The following is a 15740-nucleotide window of genomic DNA, read 5'->3' on the forward strand; positions in this document are numbered from 1 at the left end:
CAAACAGGTAAACAAAAATGATCCATTTTAAAATGAAAAAGTAAATTCAGTTAAGAAAACTACTTTAAAATGATGAAGCCAAAACTAGCCATTAGCTAAAAATAATAACAACAGCAACAGTACTAATAAAATCAGGAAAAGATTTGGTTAAAATAAAAATGTAAAAAAATATATATAAATTAAAAAGAAAAAAAGCAATAAAGCATAAAACTACATTAAATAAAATTAAGTAAAACAAGTAAAGGTGGAGGAGATATTTAAACATTAAGCTGTTTTTTCCTTGATTATGTACTAGGATGTAGAGTTTAAAGGGCGTAAAGCTTTTTATTAATTAAATCATTAATAAAAAAACTTGTATATTGGAAAACTTGTTGGTACTAAAAAATATTTTTTTCTGTCAACCTACGAAAAGAAATAATATTAAAATTAATTCAGCGCAGAGATTATATGTACAGTTTTTTTGTACAGCTTTATAAAGCTTTAGAGCTTTAAAAGCACAGGAAATGCATATAAAACATTCTACTGAAGTCTGAAGAGTTGAGATGAAAACATTTATTAATTAATGCATGATCAACAGTGATTACAATTCACTGAATAAAATGAATAACTCTACAGTTTAAAAGAAAAAACATAGCATGTAACACAGTGACAGTCGTCAGCTTATTAAGTCCACCTACATTCACATTATATTCATTGGCCTTTTTATTGGAAACACCTCTGTAGTTGTATAGACTTTAGATTTAGTTATTCAAGTTGGACCACCCCTGGAGAGAAGATTTAATATAAATTACATGTAGTCGTTTAAGATGGTTGGAATATTGCTGTGAGAAGGATTTGATTGCATTCAGCTCTAATAGTGACCACATCAGTGAGAGGTCGGGTTCTGATGTTAGATCATTAGTTCAGTTCTCAAACTCATCCCACAGTACTGGGTGGAGCTCCATCATCACTCCAGAGAAATCCTGAGAACGTTTCTGATAAAATGGCCAAAGAGTGTAGCAACAAAGCAAAATGGTTCTAGTACTGAAATGGTTTAATATAGTACTGAAAATAGTTTCCCCTGTGGTACTCAAAAAATTAATTTGATACAGTACTGAAAAGAATTTCTTTACAATTTGATGTTTTCTAAAAAGTTCCCTGTATTTTTGAAAAACTGTTTGATATAATACTGTTATCTGTAATAGTAAAGTTGTCTATAGTACTTAAAAGGGCTTGTATGTAGTACTAAAAATGGTTTAATGTACTGAAACTGATTTCTCTATGGTACTGGAAATGGGTTTTATGCAGTACTAAAAATGGTTTAATGTAATGAAACAGTTTTCTCCATAGTACTGAAATAGGAGTTAAATGTAGTACTGAAAATGGTTTAATGTTGAAACTTATTTCTCTATAGTACTGAAAAGGGGTTTTAGGTACTACTGAAAATAATTTAATGTATTTAAAACGAGTTCTTTATAGTACTGAAAAGGAATGGGAAAAGCAGTTCTCTATAGTAATAAAAGGATTTGATATAGTACTGAAAAATTATTCCTGAAAAGGAGTTCTGTATAGAACTGAAAAGTTGCTTTTTTATAGTACTGAAAAAGGGGTTGATCTAGTACTGAAAGAGTACTATGTAGAAAATAAAATGGTTTATCCTCAGAAAGACAACTCAAAATGAGTTCCACATAGAACTGAGAAAGGTTTCTGTATAGTACTGAAAAGAGGTTAATTAGTTGAAAATGGTGTTATTGTTGCAATCAAAATGATCTAACCCCCCCAAGTGCAAATTAGGATTAGTATCAGAATAAGGTGTTTCAGCTGTTTATAACATCCAATCCAATTTCAAAATATCTCAATATAACAAATATAATAAATGTAATAACTGCAGTTTCATAATTATGAATCCCTTCATTACAAGCATCTTTAATACTTCCTACAGAATCCTCCTGCTGTTCTAATCTGCTGCAAACGTCATGCTTGGCCAGTCTCCAGCTTCTGGCAGCATTCCTGGTGATTCTTAGTCTGTTCCTCATGGGCAGTACATCCAGTTCACTAGTATTCCTGGGTTTACTACTTTAGCCACCTTCTTCAAATCCCACCAAAGATTTTCTTTTGGGTTCAAGCTAGACGACTAAAAGCCACTCCAGAATCTTCCAGGACTTCTTCTGAAACTGAATTTTGGTGGACTGTGAGGAAGGTTTGGGATCATTGTCTTGCTGAAAGGTCCAGTGGTGCCCAAGCTTTTGCTTTTACTTAGAAGAGATGAAGTTTTGTCCTATAGGATTTTCTGATACTGGATTTAACCCATCCTGTTCTCCACATGCTGCAGGTTTCCAGTTCCAGTGAAAGCACATCAGCCCCAGAGCGGAATCACGTCATTGCCATGCTTAACTGTAGGCAAGGAGTTATTTTTATTTTATTTATTATATATTTTTAAGAATTTTAAAACCAGAGACGTTATTAATGAGAAGACCAATCACTGGTTGAAATATGACTGGGAGTCCCCAGAACAGTCAAAGTCCTGCCCTTCAACAAAAAAAGCCAATCAGTTTGTGCTTACGCCGTGAGTGGAGGAGGGTCAGCATGCTAGTCAAGAAGCACCACCCCCTTGCTGTGGATATCTGTGAAGGTGCAGTAGCCAAAATCACATTTTTTGTGCATTGTGGATCCAAACACTACCATATGCTGCCATCCAGAAAAGGCATGACGGACTGTACTCTCTCTTTACGCATCTCAAAAGTCATAATAATATCACACACACAGACACACCCCCACGCAAAAGCTCTTTTGAGTCAGTTGATTGCTATGTTGTGAAAATGTTCTACTAAACTATGCTGCAATACCAACAAGGATGTGTTTGTTTTTTGCTGCTTTTTCTAGAGTACAAATCTGTATTTTTACTGACTTATTTTATACAAGAACACGTAGTGGAATGGGGAATATCAGCACACTCTGATATGTGGTGGAAATGAGCATAAACATGTCTTCATTGTAAGGAATGTGCATCCCTTGCACTATTATTGACATAGCACACCATGTGGGAGGTGTAATCCAGCTTGTAATATAAGTCGTATGAGCTATTTATATACCTAAATGGTCCAATTTTTGTGGATTTGTTGGCATTTTGTAATTTTGTTCTGTGGAACGATGAAACAAAACTGAATCTTTGACCTGGGCCTATAGATCAGCTGAATGTCTGATGGAGGAAGATTGAAGCACACACTTAAAATAGCTCTCTGACTACAGTGAAGCCTGGTGGTGGTGGCTCGATAATGCCCTAGGGTTGCTTTTCCTTCCTCTGGCACAGAAAATCAGCATAATATGGAGGGCAAGATGGGTACAATCTGGTATCAGGAAATCCTAGGAGAAACCCTTATGTCTTCTGTGAGAAAGCAGAAGCTTGGGCATTACTGGACCTTGATCCCAAGCACAATGATCCCAAGCATTCCTCGCAATCCACCAAGGCTCGGTTTCAGAAGAAGTCCTGGAAGATTCTGAAGTGGTTATCACTTGCCTGACTTTTATCACTTGCCTGACTTTAACCCAACTCATTTTATTTTTGCTGCAGCAACAAACCCAGGAATATTTGTAAATTGTTGGCACTGCCCATACATTCGGAGCCTGGCCGGGCATCAAGTTTACAGCAAATCAAAACAGCCGAAGGCTGCTGTACTAAGCACTGACAACGCTTGTGATGAAGGTTTAAATAAGTATAGGACTTCAGTCATTATTAAAAGTGGATTTTTTTGTTTTAGAAGAACTTTTTTTTTTACATTAGTTGATATAAAGATATATAAATTGGACTCATTTGATTGGTTTATTACAAACAGCTGAATTGTTTTAAACTGTGCTAATAAATCTGTTTTGCAGTGAAGGTTGAACAGGTGTGTTGCCATGTTTTTCTTCTAATTCAGCAGGTCTTGCCACTGGGTGGGGAGACCTATAAACCTGAGCTAAGTTAAGTAAACAAAACAGTAATTCTTAAAAAAAAAAAAAAAACCTTTTCTTCATCAAACATTTTCTTCATCTTAAAATTGTTTATTTGGGTGAGTAAAGTGTTTCCATGTATTTACAGTAAGCTTCAATTTCCAGATTTATACTAAGGCTGGGTGCAGCATCATTAGCATTAGCAGCTAATCATTAGCGCTAGCCGTAGTTAGCGGCTAATGCCTTGCAATAGCAATACACTTAGGAACCCTGAGTGTTTTCGTAAGCCAGGACGATATTAGCTAGAGGTTCGTCCCGGGTAGCTTGTTTTAACATGGTAAACAAGCAGGATACAGTCCAATGTACTCGCCTCTGAATGGTGAAAGAGCTAGCGCTTAGCACAGTTAGCAGCTAATGCTAATACTACTCCAAAAGTACTACAGGCTGACTACAGGCTGATAATACTCCCCTCTAAACGGAGAAACTCAGTACTATAGGGAATGCATTTTTCAATAATAAGGGGAACGCTTTTTAGTAATACAGAGAACCAATTTAATTACTATAGAGAACTTCTTTCCGTACAAAAGGTAACTTTTTTCAGTACTATAAAAATCCCCTTTTCCAGTAATACAGATAGCCCTTTTTTGATACTGGTTATTTAAATTTAAATTTAGCCAACAAACCAAATTTACAGTGTTGTGAGTGCAACTCTATAAGCATTTTAGGGGGTAGGAAAACCTAGTAAGCTGGACTTAGTAATGCTATCTGTACTGTAGGAATTTAATGACTGCTGTGGGGAGGGGCAAGTGTGGAATGAGGTGTAGTCTAGTTCGGCCCAGGCACTCTCTGATTTGCTGACGACAAAGCTGGTTCAGTGAACGGGGTGTGGCTAAAAAAAAATCAGAAAGGTAGAAAATTCAGTAATCAGTACCATAAACTGTATATAACATTAGAATAAACCCAAATAAACATAGTCAGAGGTCAGTGAGAGTCTCCCAGTAGTTAACTCTATATAACAATAGAATAAACCTAAGTAAACAGAAAGGCAGTGAACAGTGAGAGTATCTACCTCAATATACCTCTAAATAACAGAATATATAGAGAGAAGTTTCTTACCTTCATACAGCAGTAAGAATCCCTCGGTTAGGCCTCCGGGGGACGCTACCTCCACCGGCCGTTTTAAGCTCAGGTTTCTAGCATTAACATCGGCACCGAACTCCAGCAGCAGTTTGGTGATGCTGAGGCTGTCCCGCTGAGCCGCAGCGTGCAGGGGGGTCTCCATCAACCGGCCCCTTTGAACACTAGCTCCTGACAACACAACACCACACAGAACATCACACTGTAGTCTAATCTCTCAGTCTGGGTTTCTTTTTATTGTTTCTGGTTTAAACTTACCTAAGTTAGAGATGGGACCGATCCGATACAATATCGGTATCGGGGCCGATATTGACGTAATCCGACGAATCGGATATTGGGCGGGCGCTGCCGATCCACTTACCGATCCATATTCCAGTCCAAAGCTTGAGCTGAACAATAAATCCGCCATAACGTTAACACAAAACGCATCCCTGATCAGGATTCCAGTTTAACAGTTTACCCTGAACCCCCAGCAGCTTCAGTCTGCGGCTGACTGAGTAACTTTAGCTGTTTATCTACAAAAAAAGTCCATTATCTGGAGAGTTTTCACTTTGGAAACGCTGTACAGCAGAACGGTACACGTAAAGTCAGCGTCTGAGAGGTAAACAGATTAACACCAGCAGTCTGTTAGCCTAGCTAGCACTGAACTGACAGCAGCTGCATTCTGGTGTTGTGAAGGTATGAACTACAGACTGGATTAAACTATATTCATAATCCACATATCCTATAAAACCACAGCATCTACAAACACTAACCAGCACAAACACACCCATCTGTTATTAAAAAACAGTCATTTATTTAGTTCGGAAATACAGTTAGCATTGCCACTTAGCCGTTAGCCATCTCCATTAAGATCTGCAGTCTGTTAGCCTAGCTAGCAAAATCATTCCGGCATTGTGAATGTATAAATACTTCACTTAATCTTAAGTGAACTACAGCCATAATCCACATCTAATATCAAACCACAGATCCTACCAACCCTAACCAGCACTAAGAAATCAATCTGTTATTTAAAAACAGTGATTAATTTAGCTCGGAAATACAGTTAGCATCGCCAGTTAGCCGTTAGCTATTGCAGCTAATCCTCTACGCTACCTGTCAAAATAAATGTCTCCTGTACAACCGTTGCAAAAAATGCCATGAATTTAATATTTAACGTATTTAATATTTTACTTTTTTTTATATTTAATAAAAATTCAAACATTTTATTTGAAAGGAAACTATTGTGTAATTGCATATGAAGTGTGTCAAATAAATGACTTTTGAATGCATTTACATTAAATGCACCTGTGGATACTCTTAAAAGGGCTGTGTGGTCTGTTTCAGCCTCATTATTTAACCTTAATCATAGTACTATTAATAAACTAAAAGTATCGGTATTTGTATCGGTATCGGCAATCTTATATCAGTTTTATATTGGTATCGGATCGGAGCTGAAAAAAGTGTATCGTCCCATCACTAACCTAAGTCAAATCAATCAATAAAAATAAATTAGTTTAACTTTGATTTATTTGAATTACTCAAACTTTTGAATTTTTTTTCACAAATTAAAAGAGCTTAGGATGCAATAATTTTTATAATTATTCTATGTTGTATCACAATGAATAAATGAACTTGATGTTTATCTGTATGTAAGCTATTGTAGGTGCAGTTTTTTTCTGCAGTGGGCATTTTGCAGTAAAATACTGGGTGGAGTAAAGGAATTTTACCTCCATCTAGAAGTTTTCGGGCGCAGACAAACTCTCTGCATCTGCAGGACGTGTAGAGCGGAGTGCCCATATTCCGAGTTTCATAATCCACATCTGCCCCCCACGAGATCAGCACCTCCACACACTGACTGTGACCTAAAGAAAGACTCACACTCAACCACAAGACACAAAAACCATATACACCATATTTGTGCTGGACAGAATTTTTTAGACGGAATTTTGCCTCCGCTTTTAACCAGTCCATGCAGTGAAAACACACACACACAAACATACACTTTACATAGTACACTGACAAGACACACCATGATTTTGTGAGAACACGTGCCCAGAGCAGTGAGGGCTAAAGGCCCCTTCCCAAGAGCCCAAAGGCAGCGGCCCACTAAACCCAGGTATCAAACCTACAACCTTGTCGTTAATGACCTGGTGCTCTGACCACTGAGCCCATCCTGCCCCAGCTCCACAACAGCTCCACTCATAAAATAGTTGTTTATAAACTAACACAACAGCATTTATGTTGTTATGACCTCTTTTTATACTTTAGACTTTAACAAACTATTTCTTTAACTATGTTTCTTTTATATATGGTAATAAGCTATTTTCTGAATGACTGCTTGATATTTGTGAAATCCCAAAAATAGGTCATTTAAAATCAGGCTGTTTTTGTTGAATTGTTTGCAAATAAGGACTAAACTGACTTGGAGGTTAATCGTATGTAGTTTGCATTATAATTTGGCTGTAATTTTACATTCTGTATTTAACTGTTTTATTTCACATACTGAAAAAAATGCAGATTTCTGTGATAATCAGATTTGCACTATGCATATCAGGAACACCCCCTCCAGAAATACATGCCTGACTGTTCCCTCACTACCTAATATACAGCTCTGAAAAAAACATAAGAGACCACTTAACAATTATGGGTTTCTTTTACCAATTTAAAAACCTTAATATAATATATATACCTGGAATATAATCAAGTGGAAGATGGATGATCACAGGCCATCAAATCAAGCTGAACTGCTTGAATCTTTGCACCAGGAGTGGCATAAAGTTATCCAAAAGCAGTGGGTAAGATTGGTGGAGGAGAACATGCAAAGATGCATGAAAACTGTGATTAAAAACCAGGGGTATTCCACCAAATATTGATTTCTGAACTCTTAAAGCTTTAGAAATATGAACTTGTTTTCTTTGCATTATTTGAGGTCTGAAAGCCCTGCATCTTTTTTGTTATTTCAGCCATTTGCAAATAAATGCTTTAAATCACAATATTTTTATTTGGAATTTGGGAAAGAAACTGATTCAGAAACTGAAGTGGTCTCTTTCCAGAGCCGCATATACCACCCCATCACTGGAGCTACTGTAGACAAAGATCATCAATGTTCTTTACTTCACCTGTCACTGGTTCTAATCTTATGGCTGATACATGGTGTGTGTACCTCTGCTGGCTGCCTCGTGGATGGGGGATGGCTGGCACGGTGCTAGAACCTGTGGTCTGGCTCCACATTCCAACAGCAGCTCCAAACATGGCACACTGCCAGCCGAGCAGGAGTTAAACACGGGGGTCACACCATCGATAGTCGACACGTTTACCTAAACACATACGCGGTACAGTCAGGATCAAGAACACTCTTAAAGCAAACTTAAAGCAACATTGTATGAGAACTGGTGTTTTTTCCTTCTTGGCTCCCCCTACAGTCAGGGAGTGGAATTCATTATTATTTATCATAGTGATAGTGTCTTTAGACCACTGGACCACTGATAGCCCCTAAACCAGGGGTGTCCAAACTGCGGCCCGTTTCCTTTTTCGGAGCGGCCCGCGGGGTATTTTAGAAATAGAATGAAAGTTGGCCCGCTGTTAAGCAGGTTTTTATAATGTGAGATTCAAAGTTTGAACGCCAGGTGTCAGAAACAGGCCAAAGAGTCTAAAAGCGGAGAGAGTGCGCATTTCTAAAAGCGAGAGAGTGCGCATTTTTAGCGCAAAAAAACGGGCCAAAGAGTCTAAAAGCGGAGAGGGTGCGCATTTCTAGCGCATAAAAAGGGCAAATGAGTCTAAAAGTTGCCCTAATTAAGGAGTTTAATATTAAGAGACATCATGAAATGAAACATCAATTTGAAAAATCTAAGTTTACATAACACTGTCAAATATAGGTAAAGATAGTAAGTCAAGTAAAATGGTGTGTAAATGAAAGTAATCAGGAAAATGTATTATTTAAAGTGGTATATTTCATTATTTGTTTTATTACAGTGTGGCCCGTGACTTCAAATATATTTCTCCTTCTGGCTCCCAACAAAAAAAGTTTGGACACCCCTGCCCTAAACAATCTACAAATTAGTATTCTGGGCATTAATAAATACATTACATATGGGAAAACGTTGAGGTTAATGTATACTAAATTATCACACCCCTCCTCAAATGGTGAGGAGATGTTCACCCATCAACAAAACATTGGACGGGAAATCATGCCATATATATTTTTTGCAAATTATGTAATGTTAGATGATTTGTAATCTGTGTCTATTGTGTAAAACAGCAGAATATTACAGTGTTTCTTATTAGATTAGACTTCTAATCGGGGGTTACCCATCAGCCCTGCTGTGACTAACGTTGGCTCCAGCATCGATGAGCACTCTGGCACAGGCCACATGATTCCCTACACAGGCTTCATGCAGAGGGCTCACATGATCTATCGTCAGAGCATTCACACTATGGCCCTGAGAAGGAGAGAGAGAGACAGATAGAGAGAGAGAAAGAGAGAGTAGAGAAAGAGAGAGACAGTGTGAGAGAGAGACAGAGAGAGAGAGACATGTATAAATAAGAGATCACATTTTTTTTAATTTTACCAAATTGAAAACCTCTGGAATATAATAAAATATAAGATGAATTAATTTTTGCATCCATGCTTATTTGTTGCACCAGAAGTGGCATAAAGTTATTCAAAAGCAGTGTGTAAGACTGGTGAAGGAGAACATGCCAAGATGCATGAATGGTTATTCCACCAAATATTAATTTCTGAAAACTTTATGAATATGAACTTATTTCTTTGCATTATTTGAGGTCTGAACGCTATGCATCGTTTTTGTTTTTTTCAGCCATTTCTCATTTTCTGCCAATAAATGCGATAAATGACAATATTTTTATTTGGAATTTGGGAGAAATGTTGTCCGTAGTTTATAGAATACAACAACAATGTTCATTTTACTCAAACATATACCTATAAATAGCTACATCAGAGAAACTAATTCAGAAACTGAAGTCTTAATTGTTTCCAGATCTATATATACAGTGTATGCAGCACATGATAATTCTTAGTATATAACTTTTTATAATTTGTGCACATTCCAGCACTCAAAAGTACATGAAACACCTTTAGCCTATGGTGGTCTGTCAGCCTCTCCAGGCTTTACAGCTGCAGCACTCTTTGCATTCACAAGGTGGCACCAGAGATCTTTCAGACTTAATCTGAAATAGTTTCAAACCTCCTTGCAGTGGTTTAGTGATTATACAGCAGCTTTATCTCACTTATTCTTATCTTTACTCAACTGTACAGCAGCATAGACGTACAGTATCGAGGGGTCACTCACCTGAGTTATAAGGGTCTTCAGGGCCAGCAGTCGTCCCTGGCTTGCAGCATCATGCAGGGGGGAACGGTCAGCCCACGACCCTACAAACAACAGAATGAAAACTAGTTTTTTACACTCTAAAATTGATGTTGTGTTTTAGTCATATGAGCTAGTAATATCATGTTTAGTGAAGTTATCAGCCAGTACAATTAAGTAAAATAAGTTCAAAGAACTTTAAACTAAATACGTACATATGTTTGTTAAGCCAATGTACAAAATGGTTTTAAGCCCTATCCAGACAGGATTTGTTTCTCAGGGGGACGTCTGTGAAAATTTTTTTACACTTCTACTCAGTGATAAAACTCTTGCATCTGGACTGCAACTGAAAAAACAGGAGGACCAGTGAGTTTTTTGGCTTTCTCGGTTACATGACATTGCGTTCAGTAGCTCCTCCATTTCCACTCCCACACTGTATGCATGGATCTTTGTTGGATTGTGCACCCAAAGTGTAATTACGGTGCATGGCAGTGGGCTTAAAAAGCTATTTTATTAAACGCGAGGAGATGAAACTCAGAGATGTGGGTCCGGACGGGACTAGAATTACCGGAGGACCATGAAGTTCAGCAGAAAACAGTAGGTAGAGTATGTCTGAGAAAAACACATACATGGTCATTCTGAATGTGAATAAAATCACAGAGTACCCCCCATAAAAGTGAAAATGACCCCAGGACCTCCTGAGAAACTTGTGTCTATTGTGTAGACAGCTGCCAGGTTTTAGTGTTGTAGGCTGTAAGAGCAAGTTATCTTTATTCTGTGTTGATTTGTAAAAACAATTTACCTCAGCCAAGTGATCCTTTTGTTTTTAGTCTGTTGTACAAACTTAAGATATTAAGTCTTTACAGCTTAAATATGTCAAAGTGATGACTTAACATTGATGAGCTATTTTTTTTTTTATCAGAGTAAGGTTACATTTTACCTCCATCCCTCCCTGTATGGAGTTTGTGAAAACTTGAGTTGATAAACTCATTTTGTTTTACACTTTTTCTGCTACTATGGCTGTAACTATGCTATATGTAAATGTGATTTAGTTTCAGACAAGGTCCAGCCTGAAACACTCCATATAACTTCACCATGAACAGGCGGAGATTTGGAAAGGTTTTGGTTTCTGTGACATCATAAAAACAGTGAATTAAAAACAAGTTGTTTTGTTTACTTTAAGAGTTTTATTTGGGCAGGTGTGAATACAGTAATTAAACTTAGATACATTTCTATGTTTACAAAACATAAAACACCTGTCAGAATCAATACACACCTGAGTCAATATCCAGAATAACTGCAGACGCGTTCCAAACGTCATCATCATCATCGTGCTCTTCCTCCATCTTTCTCTTTCATTTACAGTAAAGTGCGCTGTTGACAGAGCACACAGAGCTAATGCCACTTAGCCTAACAAACTACCATGCTAATGCTAACAGTTTAAAACACTGACGATATGTCCCGGTTTCCGTACTGTAAACAACCTCTTAATTATTAAATGGTAGGTTTAATAACATGGAACCTTGCCAAGGTTTTCTCAATTCTTCTTCGAGTACATACTGTTGCTGACATGTGTATTTAGCCATGTATGGGAGCTGTAGCGTGGTTAAATTAATTTAAAAGTAAAGCTAAGGAAATCAAATGGGATTGTTGGAAGATATTCACCATCTTGTTTGGAGTTTCAGAACTTTTTTGCATGCGTGTGTGTGTTTATCATAGATGATAAATGATTTCCGTTAAAAACTGAATATTAAAATAATAATAGCTAGCTGAGAACATATACTTTGGACAGCTTCTGACCGCTTTGTCCTCAGTTTAGTAACTCCCGCTATCACATGACTACAAACCTTGTGAAGTTCAACACACTTGGAGGAGAATGCTTACACTGACCGATGGCTGTGGCATTATGAAGGATATAACCTGATGCCTTTCAATAACAGATCCAGCACTTAGACAGCTACTCCACCTGGGAGCAATACCATTTTCAAAAGCAGCTCAAACTGCAGTAACAACTATGGATGTGAACTCAAACAGCATACACTCCCTCAGCCCTCGTCTTCTGAAACCCAGTTCAGCACACAAGTCTCTATCATGCAATAAAGTGGCAGATGTTAAGCATATGTCTAATTATTTCCTGCAGGAGATGAAAACAGAAATAAAAATGCGGCACTGCCGTACACACACACATCACACACCAACCTTGACTGGTTAACCAACTCAGCAAGACTTCCACTTTGAAACAGAGTGTTTTCTTTACATCAGACTCTCGGGGCGAGGGAGATAAAACACGAGGCTCTGACTCAGTCTGACTCTTTTATCTGAGCTGCTCTACTTCAGCTGACGAATAAAAGCCGAGCTTCATCTGTCCTAAGAGTATAAACCCCCCTCTGTCCCTGAAGATCACTGCAGTCGCTCTTGTTTATCTGAGAACCCGGCTCACGCTGCTGTAGCTAAAAAAGCCATGCCAACCCATACCAACCCCCAGCCACCAACACCACTCCCACAAACAACCCTCAACCCGCCTTCTGCAGCAGTCTGCAGCAGGGTTTGAAATGTTTGATATGTCTGATGTCACAAAGATTTGATTCATTAGGAAAGATCAGTGCATTAATGTCAAGATAATGTGATTCAGCTGAATTAACTTAACTGAGTCTGCAGTCTGATTCTTTAAAGACTGAACTCACAATCTCATTATGATTCTTTAAAAAAAAAACCAATATGATCACAATGATCTAATACATGATTCTTACTGCTTTAAGAGTGTTATGATTCTTTAATTCAGTGCATAATTAAGTCTTAAATTTATCCACTGCTCAGTTGTGTTTCTTCACAAAATGATTCAGTGTGCATTATGAATCAAATATGATTCCAAACTAAATGATTCAGTGTGCATTGTATATCAAATATGATTCTATACAAAATGATTAAGTGGATTGTGAGCTTGGATATGTAACCACAATTAATTTGTGATTCTTTACACAATAAATCAATCTTACCATGATTTGATTACAGTTCTGCACTTAAATGAATAACTGAACCCTAATTGCCATTGTAAGCCTGATTGATTCAATAATGCATTATTTAAACTGCATTGATTCAAAGTAAAATCTTTAAATAGTGTGAAATGTGTGTATTTTACCATTAAATGTGAATTTCTGATATATAGTATATAATTAAAGTTATTGTAATTAAACAAATTTGAATTTGTGAATTCATGAATAAATTCAGCATATCTTAAAATGTTAGAAAAAATTCCAAATGTGTAACTGTCTAACAGTTATGTGACTGAATCATGTGTGCCTGCTGGTTTGTGTGTGAGTGTGTTGTGAGTGGAATCAGATGACATGGCCTGATTTCTATTAATACTCTGTACATCAGCCAGCATTTAGGCTGGACTGAGGTCATGTGACCCAGACATGTGTCAGTGTGTAATAAGACACACATAAACAGAGTGGGGGAGAACGCTGGTGAGTGGGCTAAAAGACATAAATTACATATACAGTACATTATTGACACTAACACAACTATTATTACTTTTTACATTTTAAGACTTTAAAGAAAAACTTTAGTAAAATATCTATCATGATTGATCAGTGATCCCAGACACAATCAATCAGCCAAACATGTTTGGCACAGTATCTGATGTTTTTTTTTTTTTTTTTTTAACCCCAGAAGGTGTTTTGTAATTATGTCCACAGAGACAAGTTGGACAGTACTGTGTGTAGGATTGAATTAACATTAATAATAATACTGTATTATTACAGGAGTACACAGTGTAATTACTACTGCTTTTGAAGATAAGTGCAAGTAAGGGCAGTTTATTTTGACACAAATTTGATTGATATGTTTTAATTAAATATATTTTTTTAATGTCCAGGAATAATCCCAGATAACATGAAGAATTGGCCTGCGATTGGCTGATGTATGGCCGCATCAACTTAAATTTGGCATTTGGCATGCGAAATTGGGCCAAATTGGGTTTCTGCATGTGGGAGCATGCAGCTCGGGCTGACTGCAGCTTTTAACTCAACAGCAGAGGTGTTGGCACATTCGGCTCAGAGAGATTGTTGTATTATACTCGGCAGCCGGTGTGTTGGCACATGTGGCTTGGGCCGATTGCTATATTATACTTGCCAACCAGAGTGTTGGCAAAAGTGCCATGTGGCGAGTACTATATTATCGGCTTAGGCCGAAAATGTAGATTCAAACAATTCATCCTAAGCACATGTGTGGGACACATTAGTCTTCGTAAACATACTCCTTCTAGAGGTATTATAAGGTCTGTATAATAAACCACACCCCCTGCAGACATTTTTTTTGTATACAATGCTGGTAATGTTATTATGCATTTCTCTTCTTAATGTTATCTGTATTAGTGTTAAATATGTTTTATGTGGCTATTTTGGGTATAATTTATTGACTTGGGTTTGGAACCTTTAAAGCAAATTTTGGTGAACAGGTACCTTAAAGTATCTTATGTCCAAAAAATGACTTGCAGTAAAAGGTACTGTGTTGTACCTCAACAGGGTACAGCCCCAGCGACAAGCCCGTCACATCTGTACTTCATTTTCTCAGTGTGTCTGTGGTCTTTCTCACCGTGCTCTTGTCCGTAGAACTCGGCCGATATCCGGGCCGCCTCCCTGCGGTTCCCTTTGATTATGTAGAAGTGTGTGAGCAGGTTGAGGGTGATCCTGATGAAGAGCTTGCAGCAGAACAGGGCCAGGATGGTGAAGTAAACGTTGGACAGCTGAGCCGCGAACGGCCTTAACTCCTCTGAGCTTTCCGACATGGCGGTGTGTGAGAAGCTTTGGGAATATTTTGGTACACTGAATGTGTGTGTGTGTGTGTTTGTGGTGGGGTAACTGGTGGGCTCTGGTTTAGGCTGGACTTTGGCTGACCAACAGCACCTCCCAGCTGCTCAACAAGTGAACAGTCAGCTCTTGAAGTTGATGTGTTGAGGTCCTAAGAAGACTTCCTCTCAGCAGCCTGTTGGTCACACATATAAAAGAAGTCAAACGAGGCATGAACATAGAGATCCCACCTTTCACGGATGTTCAGGGAGTCTCCCGCATTTTAATAGGGGCGTTCATAACTTTAGTAAAACTATCTGGCTAAGTGTTAGGGGATAGAGTAGATACTCTACACATTTCAAGAACTTAAATGTATCCTCAAGTGCATGTATCCTCAAAGACCATCCAAAATGTTATGATGAAACTGGCTCTCATCAGCAGTGCTCCAGGAAAAGAAGATCAATAGTTACATCTGTTGCACCTGTGACCAATTAATGCAACATCACTTGGCAGAATCACAATGAGAGTGATGAGGTGAGAGAGCGCCACCTACTGTGAGGGGAGAGAGCACCACCTAGAGAGAGCATGACTGTACTCT

At 37.9% G+C, this 15740-nt stretch overlaps 1 protein-coding gene across 1 annotated transcript; it reads right to left on the bottom strand.

The window, feature by feature from the left end:
- Positions 1 to 537: 537 nt before the first annotated feature.
- asb5a (ankyrin repeat and SOCS box containing 5a) lies at positions 538 to 15206 on the bottom strand. Its single transcript, XM_022684016.2, has 7 exons — positions 14949 to 15206; positions 10338 to 10417; positions 9360 to 9467; positions 8192 to 8345; positions 6756 to 6890; positions 5026 to 5217; positions 538 to 4798 (listed from the first exon to the last, which is right to left on the bottom strand). The coding sequence occupies exons 1-7, from the start codon at positions 15139 to 15141 to the stop codon at positions 4671 to 4673; spliced, it is 990 nt and encodes a 329-aa protein (XP_022539737.1). The 5' UTR covers positions 15142 to 15206; the 3' UTR covers positions 538 to 4670.
- Positions 15207 to 15740: the final 534 nt, after the last annotated feature.

Source organism: Astyanax mexicanus, chromosome 10 (genome assembly GCF_023375975.1).
Source record: "Astyanax mexicanus isolate ESR-SI-001 chromosome 10, AstMex3_surface, whole genome shotgun sequence".
Taxonomy (NCBI): domain Eukaryota; kingdom Metazoa; phylum Chordata; class Actinopteri; order Characiformes; family Acestrorhamphidae; genus Astyanax; species Astyanax mexicanus.

Excerpts from the sequence above, each read along its gene's own strand:
- asb5a (XM_022684016.2), bottom strand. The coding sequence starts at position 15,141 with ATGTCGGAAAGCTCAGAGGAGTTAAGGCCGTTCGCGGCTCAGCTGTCC. Across the intron at positions 8,346-9,359 it reads TCATCGATGCTGGAGCCAAC|GTAAACGTGTCGACTATCGA; the intron begins GTTAGTCACAGC and ends GTATGTGTTTAG. Across the intron at positions 5,218-6,755 it reads CCGAAAACTTCTAGATGGAG|GAGCTAGTGTTCAAAGGGGC; the intron begins GTAAAATTCCTT and ends TTGTGTTGTCAG.